General features: G+C 43.3%; 1 protein-coding gene across 1 annotated transcript; it reads left to right on the top strand.

Annotated features, from left to right (window-relative positions):
* Positions 1-2,973: 2,973 nt before the first annotated feature.
* rnaset2l (ribonuclease T2, like) lies at positions 2,974-9,474 on the top strand. The gene is made up of 9 exons (XM_034701245.1): positions 2,974-3,217; positions 3,474-3,704; positions 4,888-4,955; positions 5,038-5,095; positions 5,182-5,249; positions 5,406-5,519; positions 6,775-6,823; positions 6,917-6,991; positions 9,159-9,474. The coding sequence occupies exons 2-9, from the start codon at positions 3,498-3,500 to the stop codon at positions 9,339-9,341; spliced, it is 822 nt and encodes a 273-aa protein (XP_034557136.1). The 5' UTR covers positions 2,974-3,217; positions 3,474-3,497; the 3' UTR covers positions 9,342-9,474.
* The last annotated feature ends 3,023 nt before the right edge of the window (positions 9,475-12,497 follow it).

Here is a 12,497-nt window from a genome sequence, read left to right as displayed (position 1 = left end):
GTTGTGTGTGTGTGTGTGTGTGTGTGTGTGTGTGTGTGTGTGTGTGTGTGTTTGCGTACGTGCAGAGCTGCATTGTGGCGCAGGTAAAGCCAGAGATAAGGTGAACACAGAGAGAGAGAGAGAGAGAGAGAGAGAGTGAGCAGCAGGTCATGTGAGGTGAGGCAGTCAGTAAATATAGATCAGATCTTTACCTCACATGACACCACACACACTCACACACACACACACACACACACACACATGCCAACACACATCGAAATAAAGACAAAACACAGCTTCTTACAGTCACACACACTTCTAACGCCTCTGTCCTTCATGCAGTGAAGGTCAGGCCTCGCTCTGCGTGTTCACAAACACAAAGTTCAGGAGTTTTTAAATCGTCCGGATCGACGACTTCTGGACCTGAAACTCCTCCAGACTCACGCAGAGAGAGAGAGTGAACAGAAAACAAGAGGAAGAAGAGTGGTAGTTACCAGTAGGTGATTCATGTCTGTGGCGGTGTGTGTGTCGAGCTGCACTGTCGAGCTTCACCCTGGCAAGGACACACACACTCCTATAAACACACACACTCACACACACACACACACACACACACACACACGGTATCAGAGTTTCTGAATCTTTGCCAAACTACGATCAGCTGCAGAGACCAAACTGCCTGACACTCACACACACACTCAACACACACTCAGTGCAGGAGCCGTTAAAGCTGCACTCAGTAAGTTTCAGATTCTCATCAAGTTTCCCAAGAACTGAATTTACAAAATACATTAAAACATTAAAGAGACAACTGACGGCCGTACAATCAGGGATCGCTCCGGTTGATTGCACTCAAAGTAAACTCAAAATCAGTTTGTGTGGGAGCTCAGCATCGTCAGGTCAGGCTGCACGCTCTACATCCCCATACTCAACCATTTGTACGAAGGAAGAGAGGATAAAGAAAGCTGTGTAGCAAGATGTCACACAGAGGACAGGGAAGGCAGAGCCAGGGCCAGAAGCCACAGGTCAACCCTGTCAGCTTAGGCTGGACGCTCTACCTCCCCTAATCCTGCGCCTTAAAGGACGATAGGAGGGGAAGGGGAGACATTAGAGACACAAGCTTCTAGAGAGGGAATGCAGAGCTGTTAGGACCTGAACTCAGCCCAGCTGGATTAGGCTGGACGCTCTACCTCTCCCTACTCACCCATTTGTACGAAGGAAGAGAGGATAAAGAAAGCTGTGTAGCACGATGTCAGAAAGACGACTGGGAAGGCAGAGCCAGGGCTAGAAGCCTGAAGCCACAGCTCAACCCTGTCAGCTTAGGCTGGACGCTCTACCTCCCCCTAATCCTGAGCTTTAAAGGAGGACGAGAGGAGAGGTTTTAAAAAGACGACAGGGAAGGCAGATCCAGGAAGAGAAGTCTGGGCTACACCTCACCCCTGTCAGGTCAGGCTGCACGCTCTACATCCCCATACTCAACCATTTGTACGAAGGAAGAGAGGATAAAGAAAGCTGTGTAGCAAGATGTCACACAGAGGACAGGGAAGGCAGAGCCAGGGCCAGAAGCCTGAAGCCACAGGTCAACCCTGTCAGCTTAGGCTGGACGCTCTACCTCCCCTAATCCTGCGCCTTAAAGGACGAGAGGAGGGGAAGGGGAGACATTAGAGACACAAGCTTCTAGAGAGGGAATGCAGAGCTGTTAGGACCTGAACTCAGCCCAGCTGGATTAGGCTGGACGCTCTACCTCTCCCTACTCACCCATTTGTACGAAGGAAGAGAGGATAAAGAAAGCTGTGTAGCACGATGTCAGAAAGACGACTGGGAAGGCAGAGCCAGGGCGAGAAGCCTGAAGCCACAGCTCAACCCTGTCAGCTTAGGCTGGACGCTCTACCTCCCCCTAATCCTGAGCTTTAAAGGAGGACGAGAGGAGAGGTTTTAAAAAGACGACAGGGAAGGCAGATCCAGGAAGAGAAGTCTGGGCTACACCTCACCCCTGCCAGGTTAGGCTGTACGCTCTACCTTCCCCTACTCCCCTAATTTGAGGGAAGAGAGGAGAGGATAGAGAGAGAAAAGTATGTAGCAAGATGTCAGAAAGACGACAGGGAAGGCAGAGCCATGACCAGAAGCCTGAAGCCACAAGTCAACCCTGTCTCCTTAGGCTGTGCGCTCTACCTCCCCCTAATCTCCTATTTTGCAGGAAAATGGGAGAAACCAGGGACAAGGGTTTGCAGAGAGATGTCAGACAGACAGCATGGAAGGCAGAGTGAGGGCCAGAAGATTGAAGCCGCAGCTCAACCCTGTTGAGTTTAGGCTGTACTCTCTACCTCCCCCAAATCCTGAGCCAGGGAAAGTAACCTGTTCTGGCTCAAGCTCAGCCCCATTGTATAAGGCTGTATGCTCCATCTCCCTTACTATAGTAGGAGATGTTTGAAAGAGGACAGGGAAGGCAGAGCCAAGGCGAGAAGCCTGAAGCCACAACTCAACCCTGTTGGCTTAGGCTGGACGCTCTACCTCCCCCAAATCCCCCAAATGAGGGAAGTGAGGATAGAGAGAGAAAAGTGTGTAGACAAGAGTTTGTAGAGAGGTATTAAAAGGACGACAGAGAAGGCAGAGCCAGGTAAAGTAACCTGTTCTGGCTCAAGCTCAGCCCCACTTTATAAGGATGTATGCTCTACCTCCCCTACTAGGAGGGAAGAGAGGAGAGGAACGAGAGAAAGCAAAGAGAAAAGTGTGTAGCAAGATGTTTGAAAGAGGACAGGGAAGGCAGAGCCAGGGCCGGAAGCCTGAAGCCTGAAGCCTGAAGCCACAAGTCAACCCTGTCAGCTTAGGCTGGACGCTCTACCTCCCCCTAATCCTGCGCTTTAAAGGAGGACGAGAGGAGAATCAGAGACAAGTGTTTCAGAGAGTTGTTAAAAAGAAGACAGGGAAGCAGAGCCAGGGAAAGTAACTTGTTCTGGCTCAAGCTCAGCCCCACTATAAGGCTGCATGCTCTACCTCCCCTACTAGGAGTGAGGAGAGGAGAGGAGAGGAACGAGAGAAAGCAAAGAGAGCGTGCAGCCAGATGTTTGAAAGAGGACAGGGAAGCTGTTTTCGTCTCGTTTCAAACACCTGTCGTCGGGAGGTGAGTGTTCACTTCCTCATTCCTCTGAGAACAAACGTGACATCACGGTTCCACTTCCTGTTTCTCTGAGGTGAGACGGCGTGAAGCAGAAGCAGCTGATCAGAGCAGCAGCTGGAGGTGAGTCTGTCGTACGTCTCTCTTCATCTCTGATTATTGAGTTGTTCAGGGATTGTTTGATTGATCTTAGATTTATTGATTGATCTCTGATTCTGTGATTGATTTTGAATTTTAATTGAATTGATTAATTTCAGAATATTTAATTGATCTCTTAAGAAATGATTGGTTTCTGAGTGCTTGACTGATCTCTGATAGATTTACTGATCCTTGTTTGTTGATCGATCATTGACTGTTTGATCGATCTGTGATTCATCAGTTTGGATAAATCAAATCAGAGGAGATGTGGCGCTCGGTGCTGCCCCTGCTGGTCGGTCTCAGTCCTGCAGTTCTGCTTCTGCTGCAGCTTCCTGACTTCACCGTGACACAAGGCCCTCACCTGGAGGACTACAAATATGGCCGCCAAGGCTCCGAGTGGCACGACAAAAAGCCCTTCTGCTCGTGGAAATGTATCCTGCTCACCCTGCAGTGGCCCGCAGGCTTCTGTCAGGTCTGCTTCATCATCATCATCATCATCATCTTCATCATCTTCATCATTAGAACTTAAACTGCTCCTCAGGATCATAAAATGTTGGACACCTTAAATCATATTAGCTCAATAATGTTAAAACGAGTGATTGAGGGCAGAGGAGGTTAGGACGAAAACAGACCAGGCAGTAGCAGACAGGATGCAAGGAAGGAAGGGAATGAGGAGGCAGGTTAGGGAACAACGAATGGAAGACAAGGAACTAATTTATGAAGGAAATAAGGAGGTAGGGAAGGAAATGGGAGTTATGAACGGGCCCTCGCACACATGCAACCACGGCCTGATGTGCAGCAGGTGTTGCTGTGTCCCGTAAATTTATGCACCCTTCCTTGGGGGCCATTTTCCACATTCAAAGCTAGGTGGCGCTCTTCCTGTTGGTTTTAGGATAAGGGTGCAAGAGGCTTTTTTGTGCATCCTGATACCCTGAATATGCATGTCTGAAATTGTGCACGTAGCTCAAAAACACCTCTATGTGGAGGGTTATTTTACCCTTTTTTCTTAAGCCTTAAGGGGGCGCTATGGAGCAGATTTTTGACTTTTTTGTACGAGAGTCCCAAAATATATATAATTTGGATGCGTGTGGCTGATTTGGTGAGATTTTGTGCATTTTAAAGCTCCCCCAAAAATCTATTCCCTGTTTATGGCGGGACATGTGCGTTTGATGCATCACCTGAACGTCTGCCACGCCCACAATTTTTAGATTTTGTGAAATTCTTTCTGATAACTTTGAATCGTCAATGTGTCTACTACAGAATGCAGAAAAAATTGAAGAAGAAAAAAAGATGGCCGACTTCCTGTTGGGATTTAACCATGACATGAGGAATCTTTTCTGTTGTTCTTGGCCTGATAGATATGGGGGAAAAGGGGGGGCCTAGTTGGAAAGAAGGGGGCGCTATTGAGCCATTTTTGGGACTTTTTGCACGGGACCAAAAGAATATTGAAATTTTCACCAGGCCTGATGAGTGTGTCAAGTTTGGTGAGTTTTGGGGCGTGTTGAAGGCTCCAAAAAAGCAATTTACTTTGGAGGTAGAAAGAAAGAAAAGTCCTTAGGGTTACATTAAGACCTTCAACGACCTTGTCAATGCTCGGGCCCTAACGAGGAGACTTAGGGGTTCAGTGTGTTCACTTTGTCCATCTGTCTCTGCAGTCTCTGAACAACGAGTCCCTGTGCATGATTCCTGAGACCATCAACAACTGGACCATCCATGGCCTGTGGTAAACCTCTCTCATGTTCACACGAACCATCGACAGAAACACGACATCATAGATATTCAGAGCTCTGCGTTTGTACCTGCAGGCCTCAGAGGGCGTTTGGCTGCTGCGACTGCTGGCCGATGTTCCGCTCAGACATCCAGGTGAGTCCGGATCAGGTCACCCGGGGACCTCATAGGTCAGAGAGCACAAACACACGGTGGTGATGATGATGGTTTCTGTCTCTCAGGAGCTGGAGGCGGAGCTTCATGAGCACTGGCCGTCTTTACTGACCACAAGATCCAGCTTCTACTTCTGGTACGAAACTCTGAGCGTCAAACACACAACACATCTTAACATTAATACTTACCTTGATCTATCTATCTGTGTGTGTGTGTGTGTGTGTGTGTGTGTGTGTGTGTGTGTGTGTGTGTGTGTGTGTGTGTGTGTGTGTGTGTGTGTGTGTGTGTAAAGGAAAGAGGAGTGGGAGAAACATGGAGCATGTGCAGCCTGTGTTGAAGGGATGAACTCTCCTCTGCAATATTTCAAGATCAGCCTCAAACTACGACGACAGTTTGATATACACAGGTTTAAACACACACACACACACACACACACACACACACACTCACAAGTATTTAAAGGTACAGTGTGTTTTTAAAGGTACAGTGTGTAGTTTTTAAAAGTACAGTGTAGTTTTTAAAGATACAGTGTGTTGTATTTAAAGGTACAGTGTATATTTAAAGGTACAGTGTGTATTTAAAGGTACAGTGTGTAGTATTTAAAGGTACAGTGTGTATTTAAAGGTACAGTGTGTAGTATTTAAAGGTACAGTGTGTATTTAAAGGTACAGTGTGTAGTATTTAAAGGTACAGTGTGTATTTAAAGGTACAGTGTGTATTTAAAGGTACAGTGTGTAGTATTTAAAGGTACAGTGTGTTGCATTTAAAGGTACAGTTCTTAGTATTTAAAGGAACAGTGTTTAGTATTTAAAGGAACAGTGTGTAGTATTTAAAGGTACAGTGTGTAGTTTTTAAAAGTACAGTGTGTATTTAAAGGTACAGTGTATATTTAAAGGTACAGTGTGTTGTATTTAAAGGTACAGTGTCTATTTAAAGGTACAGTGTGTATCATTTAAAGGTACAGTGTGTATTTAAAGGTACAGTGTGTTGTATTTAAAGGTACAGTGTGTATTTAAAGGTAGTGTGCATTTAAAGGAACAGTTTGTAGTATTTAAAGGTACAGTGTGTATTTAAAGGTACAGTGTGTAGTATTTAAAGGTACAGTGTGTATTTAAAGGTACAGTGTGTATTTAAAGGTACAGTGTGTAGTATTTAAAGGTACAGTGTGTTGCATTTAAAGGTACAGTTCTTAGTATTTAAAGGAACAGTGTTTAGTATTTAAAGGAACAGTGTGTAGTATTTAAAGGTACAGTGTGTATTTAAAGGTGAAGTGTGTAGTATTTAAAGGTACAGTGTGTTGCATTTAAAGGTACAGTGTGTTGCATTTAAAGGTACAGTTCTTAGTATTTAAAGGAACAGTGTTTAGTATTTAAAGGAACAGTGTTTAGTATTTAAAGGAACAGTGTGTAGTATTTAAAGGTACAGTGTGTATTTAAAGGTGAAGTGTGTACCATTTAAAGGTACAGTGTGTATTTAAAGGTAGTGTGCATTTAAAGGGTACGGTGTGTGACATTTAAAGGTGGCTATAATCTCCAAAAGGTAAAGTGTGTATTTAAAGGTAGTGTGTATCATTTAAAGGTACAGTGTGTGATATTTAAAGGTACAGTGTGTGATATTTAAAGGTAGCTTTAATGTCCTTCTCGTGTGTCTCTGTCCTGCAGCGTGTTGGAGGCGGCCAGCGTCACTCCGTCATGTGAACGACCATATAAGGTAACAAAAACACGCACTGAGGATTTGAATGTCAGGTGTGTGAGGTCATCAGGTTTATACGTACGTACCTGTGTGTTCTGTGTGTTTGTAAAGGTGTCAGAGGTGAAACAGGTTCTGGCTCCACACCTGGGACAGGACCACATAATCCAGTGTGTCACAGACCACAAGGTCAGAACAGAAAGTCTTCTTGTTATTATATAAATGTTTGAGACGTTTCAGCTGGACCGACCCACGCATCCTGAACTTCATCAGCTGACGGCTCTGATATTTACTTTACTCAGAGTAACATGTAATCCCACTCCTAAACATAACCATGTAACCACAAAACATTCCCCTGTGATCTCAGGACAGAACCACATCATGAAGACAGACTCAGACATCATGTGTGAGCATCTGGGGCAGATCAGAGCGTGAGAACGTCTCACCAACAGAGCTGTAAATCTCACACACGCGGCTCTCTGTGGAATCTGAATTTGGACTTTATCTCTGTTCTTTTTAAAATTATGTTTTTTCGGTATTTTTGCCTTTATTGGAAAGGAAAGCTGGAGAAAGAGAGGAGGTGTGGGGAGCAGAGAGCGAGGAAAGACATGTAGGGAATGAGAGAGGCCTGGAGTTGAATCTGCGGCCTCTGAGACGAGGACTATAGACTCTGTATACGAGGCGCACTTAGAATGCTAATCCAACGGCGCCCAAGGATTCTAACGTTAATCTCTACATTCTGACTTTAATCTCAGAGGTCTAAATTTAATCTCAAAATTCTGACTTTAATCTCAGAAGTCTGAATTTTATCCCTTAATTCTGACCCCCAAATTCTGAATTTAATCTCAAAATTCTGACTTTAATCTCAGAAGTCTGACTTTAATCTCAGAGGTCTAAATTTAATCTCAAAATTCTGACTTTAATCTCAGAAGTCTGAATTTTATCCCTTAATTCTGACCCCCAAATTCTGAATTTAATCTCAAAATTCTGACTTTAATCTCAGAAGTCTGACTTTAATCTCAGAAGTCTGACTTTAATCTCAGAAGTCTGAATTTAATCTCAGAAGTCTGACTTTAATCTAAGAAGTCTGACTTTAATCTCAGAAGTCTGACTTTAATCTCAGAAGTCTGACTTTAATCTCAGAAGTCTGACTTTAATCTCAAAAGTCTGACTTTAATCTAAGAAGTCTGACTTTAATCTAAGAAGTCTGACTTTAATCTCAGAAGTCTGAATTTAATCTCAAAATTCTGACTTTAATCTAAGAAGTCTGACTTTAATCTAAGAAGTCTGACTTTAATCTCAGAAGTCTGACTTTAATCTCAGAAGTCTGACTTTAATCTCAGAAGTCTGAATTTCATCCCTTAATTCTGACCCCCAAATTCTGAATTTAATCTCAAAATTCTGACTTTAATCTAAGAAGTCTGACTTTAATCTAAGAAGTCTGACTTTAATCTCAGAAGTCTGAATTTAATCTCAGAAGTCTGACTTTAATCTCAGAAGTCTGACTTTAATCTCAGAAGTCTGACTTTAATCTCAGAAGTCTGAATTTAATCTCAGAAGTCTGAATTTAATCTCAGAAGTCTGAATTTAATCTCAGAAGTCTGACTTTAATCTCAGAAGTCTGACTTTAATCTCAAAAGTCTGACTTTAATCTAAGAAGTCTGACTTTAATCTCAGAAGTCTGAATTTAATCTCAGAAGTCTGACTTTAATCTCAGAAGTCTGACTTTAATCTCAGAAGTCTGACTTTAATCTAAGAAGTCTGACTTTAATCTCAGAAGTCTGAATTAAATCTCAGAAGTCTGAATTTAATTCCTTAATTCTGACCCCCAAATTCTGACTTTAGTCTCAAAATTCTGACTTTAATCCCTTAATTCTATGAAGTTGGAATTCCATTTCATTTCATTATACTGGCCTCCCCTTTATCATATTATTATTATTTAAATCGGTCGTCCTAATCCTTCTACGTTTAAAGACTCAACCCTTCGTAGAAACGTTCATTGATGAAACGCTGAAGGAGGTCTGTAATCATTGAGAGCTCAGAGACAGCTTCTTCATCCGGGACCCAACCTCTGATTTGAGAAATGAAGCTGATGCAGTGATCCAAACTGCAGTTCCTCGAGTGTCCACTAGAGGCCGACTCCTAAAGCACCTGAAACCACGTACACACCCATTCAAAGAGACCATCTTTACAGCAGAAATAAATAAAAACTTGTTAGTTTTTAAGATATTAAAGTTTCATGTTTTGCATAATTAGGGGCGTGGCCGAACTAGATTGAGTTTGGTGATGTCCTCAAGAGTTTTGATTAACCGTGACTCTGATGACATCACACTCCTCTTTCTCCCTCCCCCCTCAGGACAGGGAGGTGTGGTTCCAGGTGAAGATCCCTCTGTCCCACAACCTAACCATGGGGTGTGTCCACCACGATGGAGACTCTGGAGACCACCACCCCCCGCCCTCTGGACATCCCTGCCCTCCTGATGACCCTTTCTACTACTTCCCCATCGACCACCAGCGGCCTCAGAGACCGTGTGACTGACCGGGCCACGACTGGAGACTCCTTCACCGCCGCTGCAGCAGACCCTCTTCATGGCCTCAGATGGAGGATTTCCCGTCTTTTGTTTCTCTGTTCTCATGTTTTCACACAAATAAAGAACGAAGGCTGAACTCAAGTGGTCTTTTCAATGCTTGTGTGGTCCTCTGGTTCCACATCATTCTAGTCTGAGTGTAAGGAGAGGGAGTTTCTCCTCCAGTGTCCAGGTTACAGAGTTCAAATGATCAACTGCACATAAATATTTATGAAGCTGAAGCACATCACAAACCCTCTACAGCATGAGAGCATCCCATTCCAGCCTGATACAGGATCTCAGCTGCTCCAGAGTCCAGGGTCCACTACAGAGTCATGTCTGTTTAATGCAGTGACTTCCACTACAGAGTCATGTCTGTTTTTAATGCAGTGACTTCCACTACAGAGTCATGTCTGTGTTTAATACAGTGACTTCCACTACAGAGTCATGTCTGTGTTTAATGCAGTGACTTCCACTACAGAGTCATGTCTGTGTTTAATGCAGTGACTTCCACTACAGAGTCATGTCTGTGTTCAATGCAGTGACTTCCACTACAGTCATGTCTGTGTTTAATGCAGTGACTTCCACTACAGAGTCATGTCTGTGTTTAATGCAGTGACTTCCACTACAGAGTCATGTCTGTGTTTAATGCAGTGACTTCCACTACAGAGTCATGTCTGTTTTTAATGCAGTGACTTCCACTACAGAGTCATGTCTGTTTAATGCAGTGACTTCCACTACAGAGTCATGTCTGTTTTTAATGCAGTGACTTCCACTACAGAGTCATGTCTGTTTAATGCAGTGACTTCCACTACAGTCATGTCTGGGTTTAATGCAGTGACTTCCACTACAGAGTCATGTCTGTTTTTAATGCAGTGACTTCCACTACAGAGTCATGTCTGTGTTTAATGCAGTGACTTCCACTACAGAGTCATGTCTGTGTTTAATGTAGTGACTTCCACTACAGAGTCATGTCTGTGTTCAATGCAGTGACTTCCACTACAGTCATGTCTGTGTTTAATGCAGTGACTTCCACTACAGAGTCATGTCTGTTTTTAATGCAGTGACTTCCACTACATAGTCATGTCTGTGTTTAATGCAGTGACTTCCACTACAGAGTCATGTCTGTGTTTAATGCAGTGACTTCCACTACAGAGTCATGTCTGTGTTTAATACAGTGACTTCCACTACAGAGTCATGTCTGTGTTTAATGCAGTGAGTTCCACTACAGAGTCATGTCTGTTTTTAATGCAGTGACTTCCACTACATAGTCATGTCTGTTTTTAATGCAGTGACTTCCACTACAGAGTCATGTCTGTTTAATGCAGTGACTTCCACTACAGTCATGTCTGTGTTTAATGCAGTGACTTCCACTACAGAGTCATGTCTGTTTTTAATGCAGTGACTTCCACTACAGAGTCATGTCTGTTTTTAATGCAGTGACTTCCACTACAGAGTCATGTCTGTGTTTAATGCAGTGACTTCCACTACAGAGTCATGTCTGTGTTTAATGCAGTGACTTCCACTACAGAGTCATGTCTGTGTTTAATGCAGTGACTTCCACTACAGTCATGTCTGTGTTTAATGCAGTGACTTCCACTACAGTCATGTCTGTGTTTAATGCAGTGACTTCCACTACAGAGTCATGTCTGTGTTTAATGCAGTGACTTCCACTACAGAGTCATGTCTGTGTTTAATGCAGTGACTTCCACTAGAGTCATGTCTGTTTTTAATGCAGTGACTTCCACTACAGAGTCATGTCTGTGTTTAATGCAGTGACTTCCACTACAGAGTCATGTCTGTGTTTAATGCAGTGACTTCCACTACAGAGTCATGTCTGTTTAATGCAGTGACTTCCACTACAGAGTCATGTCTGTGTTTAATGCAGTGACTTCCACTACAGAGTCATGTCTGTGTTTAATACAGTGACTTCCACTACAGTCATGTCTGTGTTTAATGCAGTGACTTCCACTACAGAGTCATGTCTGTTTTTAATGCAGTGACTTCCACTACAGAGTCATGTCTGTGTTTAATGCAGTGACTTCCACTACAGAGTCATGTCTGTTTTTAATGCAGTGACTTCCACTACAGAGTCATGTCTGTTTAATGCAGTGACTTCCACTACAGTCATGTCTGTGTTTAATGCAGTGACTTCCACTACAGAGTCATGTCTGTTTATAATGCAGTGACTTCCACTACAGAGTCATGTCTGTTTTTAATGCAGTGACTTCCACTACAGAGTCATGTCTGTTTAATGCAGTGACTTCCACTACAGAGTCATGTCTATGTTTAATGCAGTGACTTCCACTACAGAGTCATGTCTGTTTAATGCAGTGACTTCCACTACAGAGTCATGTCTGTTTAATGCAGTGACTTCCACTACAGAGTCATGTCTGTTTATAATGCAGTGACTTCCACTACAGAGTCATGTCTGTGTTTAATGCAGTGACTTCCACTACAGAGTCATGTCTGTTTATAATGCAGTGACTTCCACTACAGAGTCATGTCTGTTTTTAATGCAGTGACTTCCACTACAGAGTCATGTCTGTTTAATGCAGTGACTTCCACTACAGAGTCATGTCTATGTTTAATGCAGTGACTTCCACTACAGAGTCATGTCTGTTTAATGCAGTGACTTCCACTACAGAGTCATGTCTGTTTAATGCAGTGACTTCCACTACAGAGTCATGTCTGTTTATAATGCAGTGACTTCCACTACAGAGTCATGTCTGTGTTTAATGCAGTGACTTCCACTACAGAGTCATGTCTGTTTATAATGCAGTGACTTCCACTACAGAGTCATGTCTGTTTTTAATGCAGTGACTTCCACTACAGAGTCATGTCTGTTTTTAATGCAGTGACTTCCACTACAGAGTCATGTCTGTTTATAATGCAGTGACTTCCACTACAGAGTCATGTCTGTGTTTAATGCAGTGACTTCCACTACAGAGTCATGTCTGTTTTTAATGCAGTGACTTCCACTACAGAGTCATGTCTGTTTTTAATGCAGTGACTTCCACTACAGAGTCATGTCTGTTTTTAATGCAGTGACTTCCACTACAGAGTCATGTCTGTGTTTAATGCAGTGACTTCCACTACAGAGTCATGTCTGTTTTTAATGCAGTGAC

The sequence above is a fragment of the Notolabrus celidotus genome, chromosome 14, assembly GCF_009762535.1.
Source record: "Notolabrus celidotus isolate fNotCel1 chromosome 14, fNotCel1.pri, whole genome shotgun sequence".
NCBI lineage: Eukaryota > Metazoa > Chordata > Actinopteri > Labriformes > Labridae > Notolabrus > Notolabrus celidotus.
This window is presented reverse-complemented; position numbering and strand designations above follow the sequence as displayed.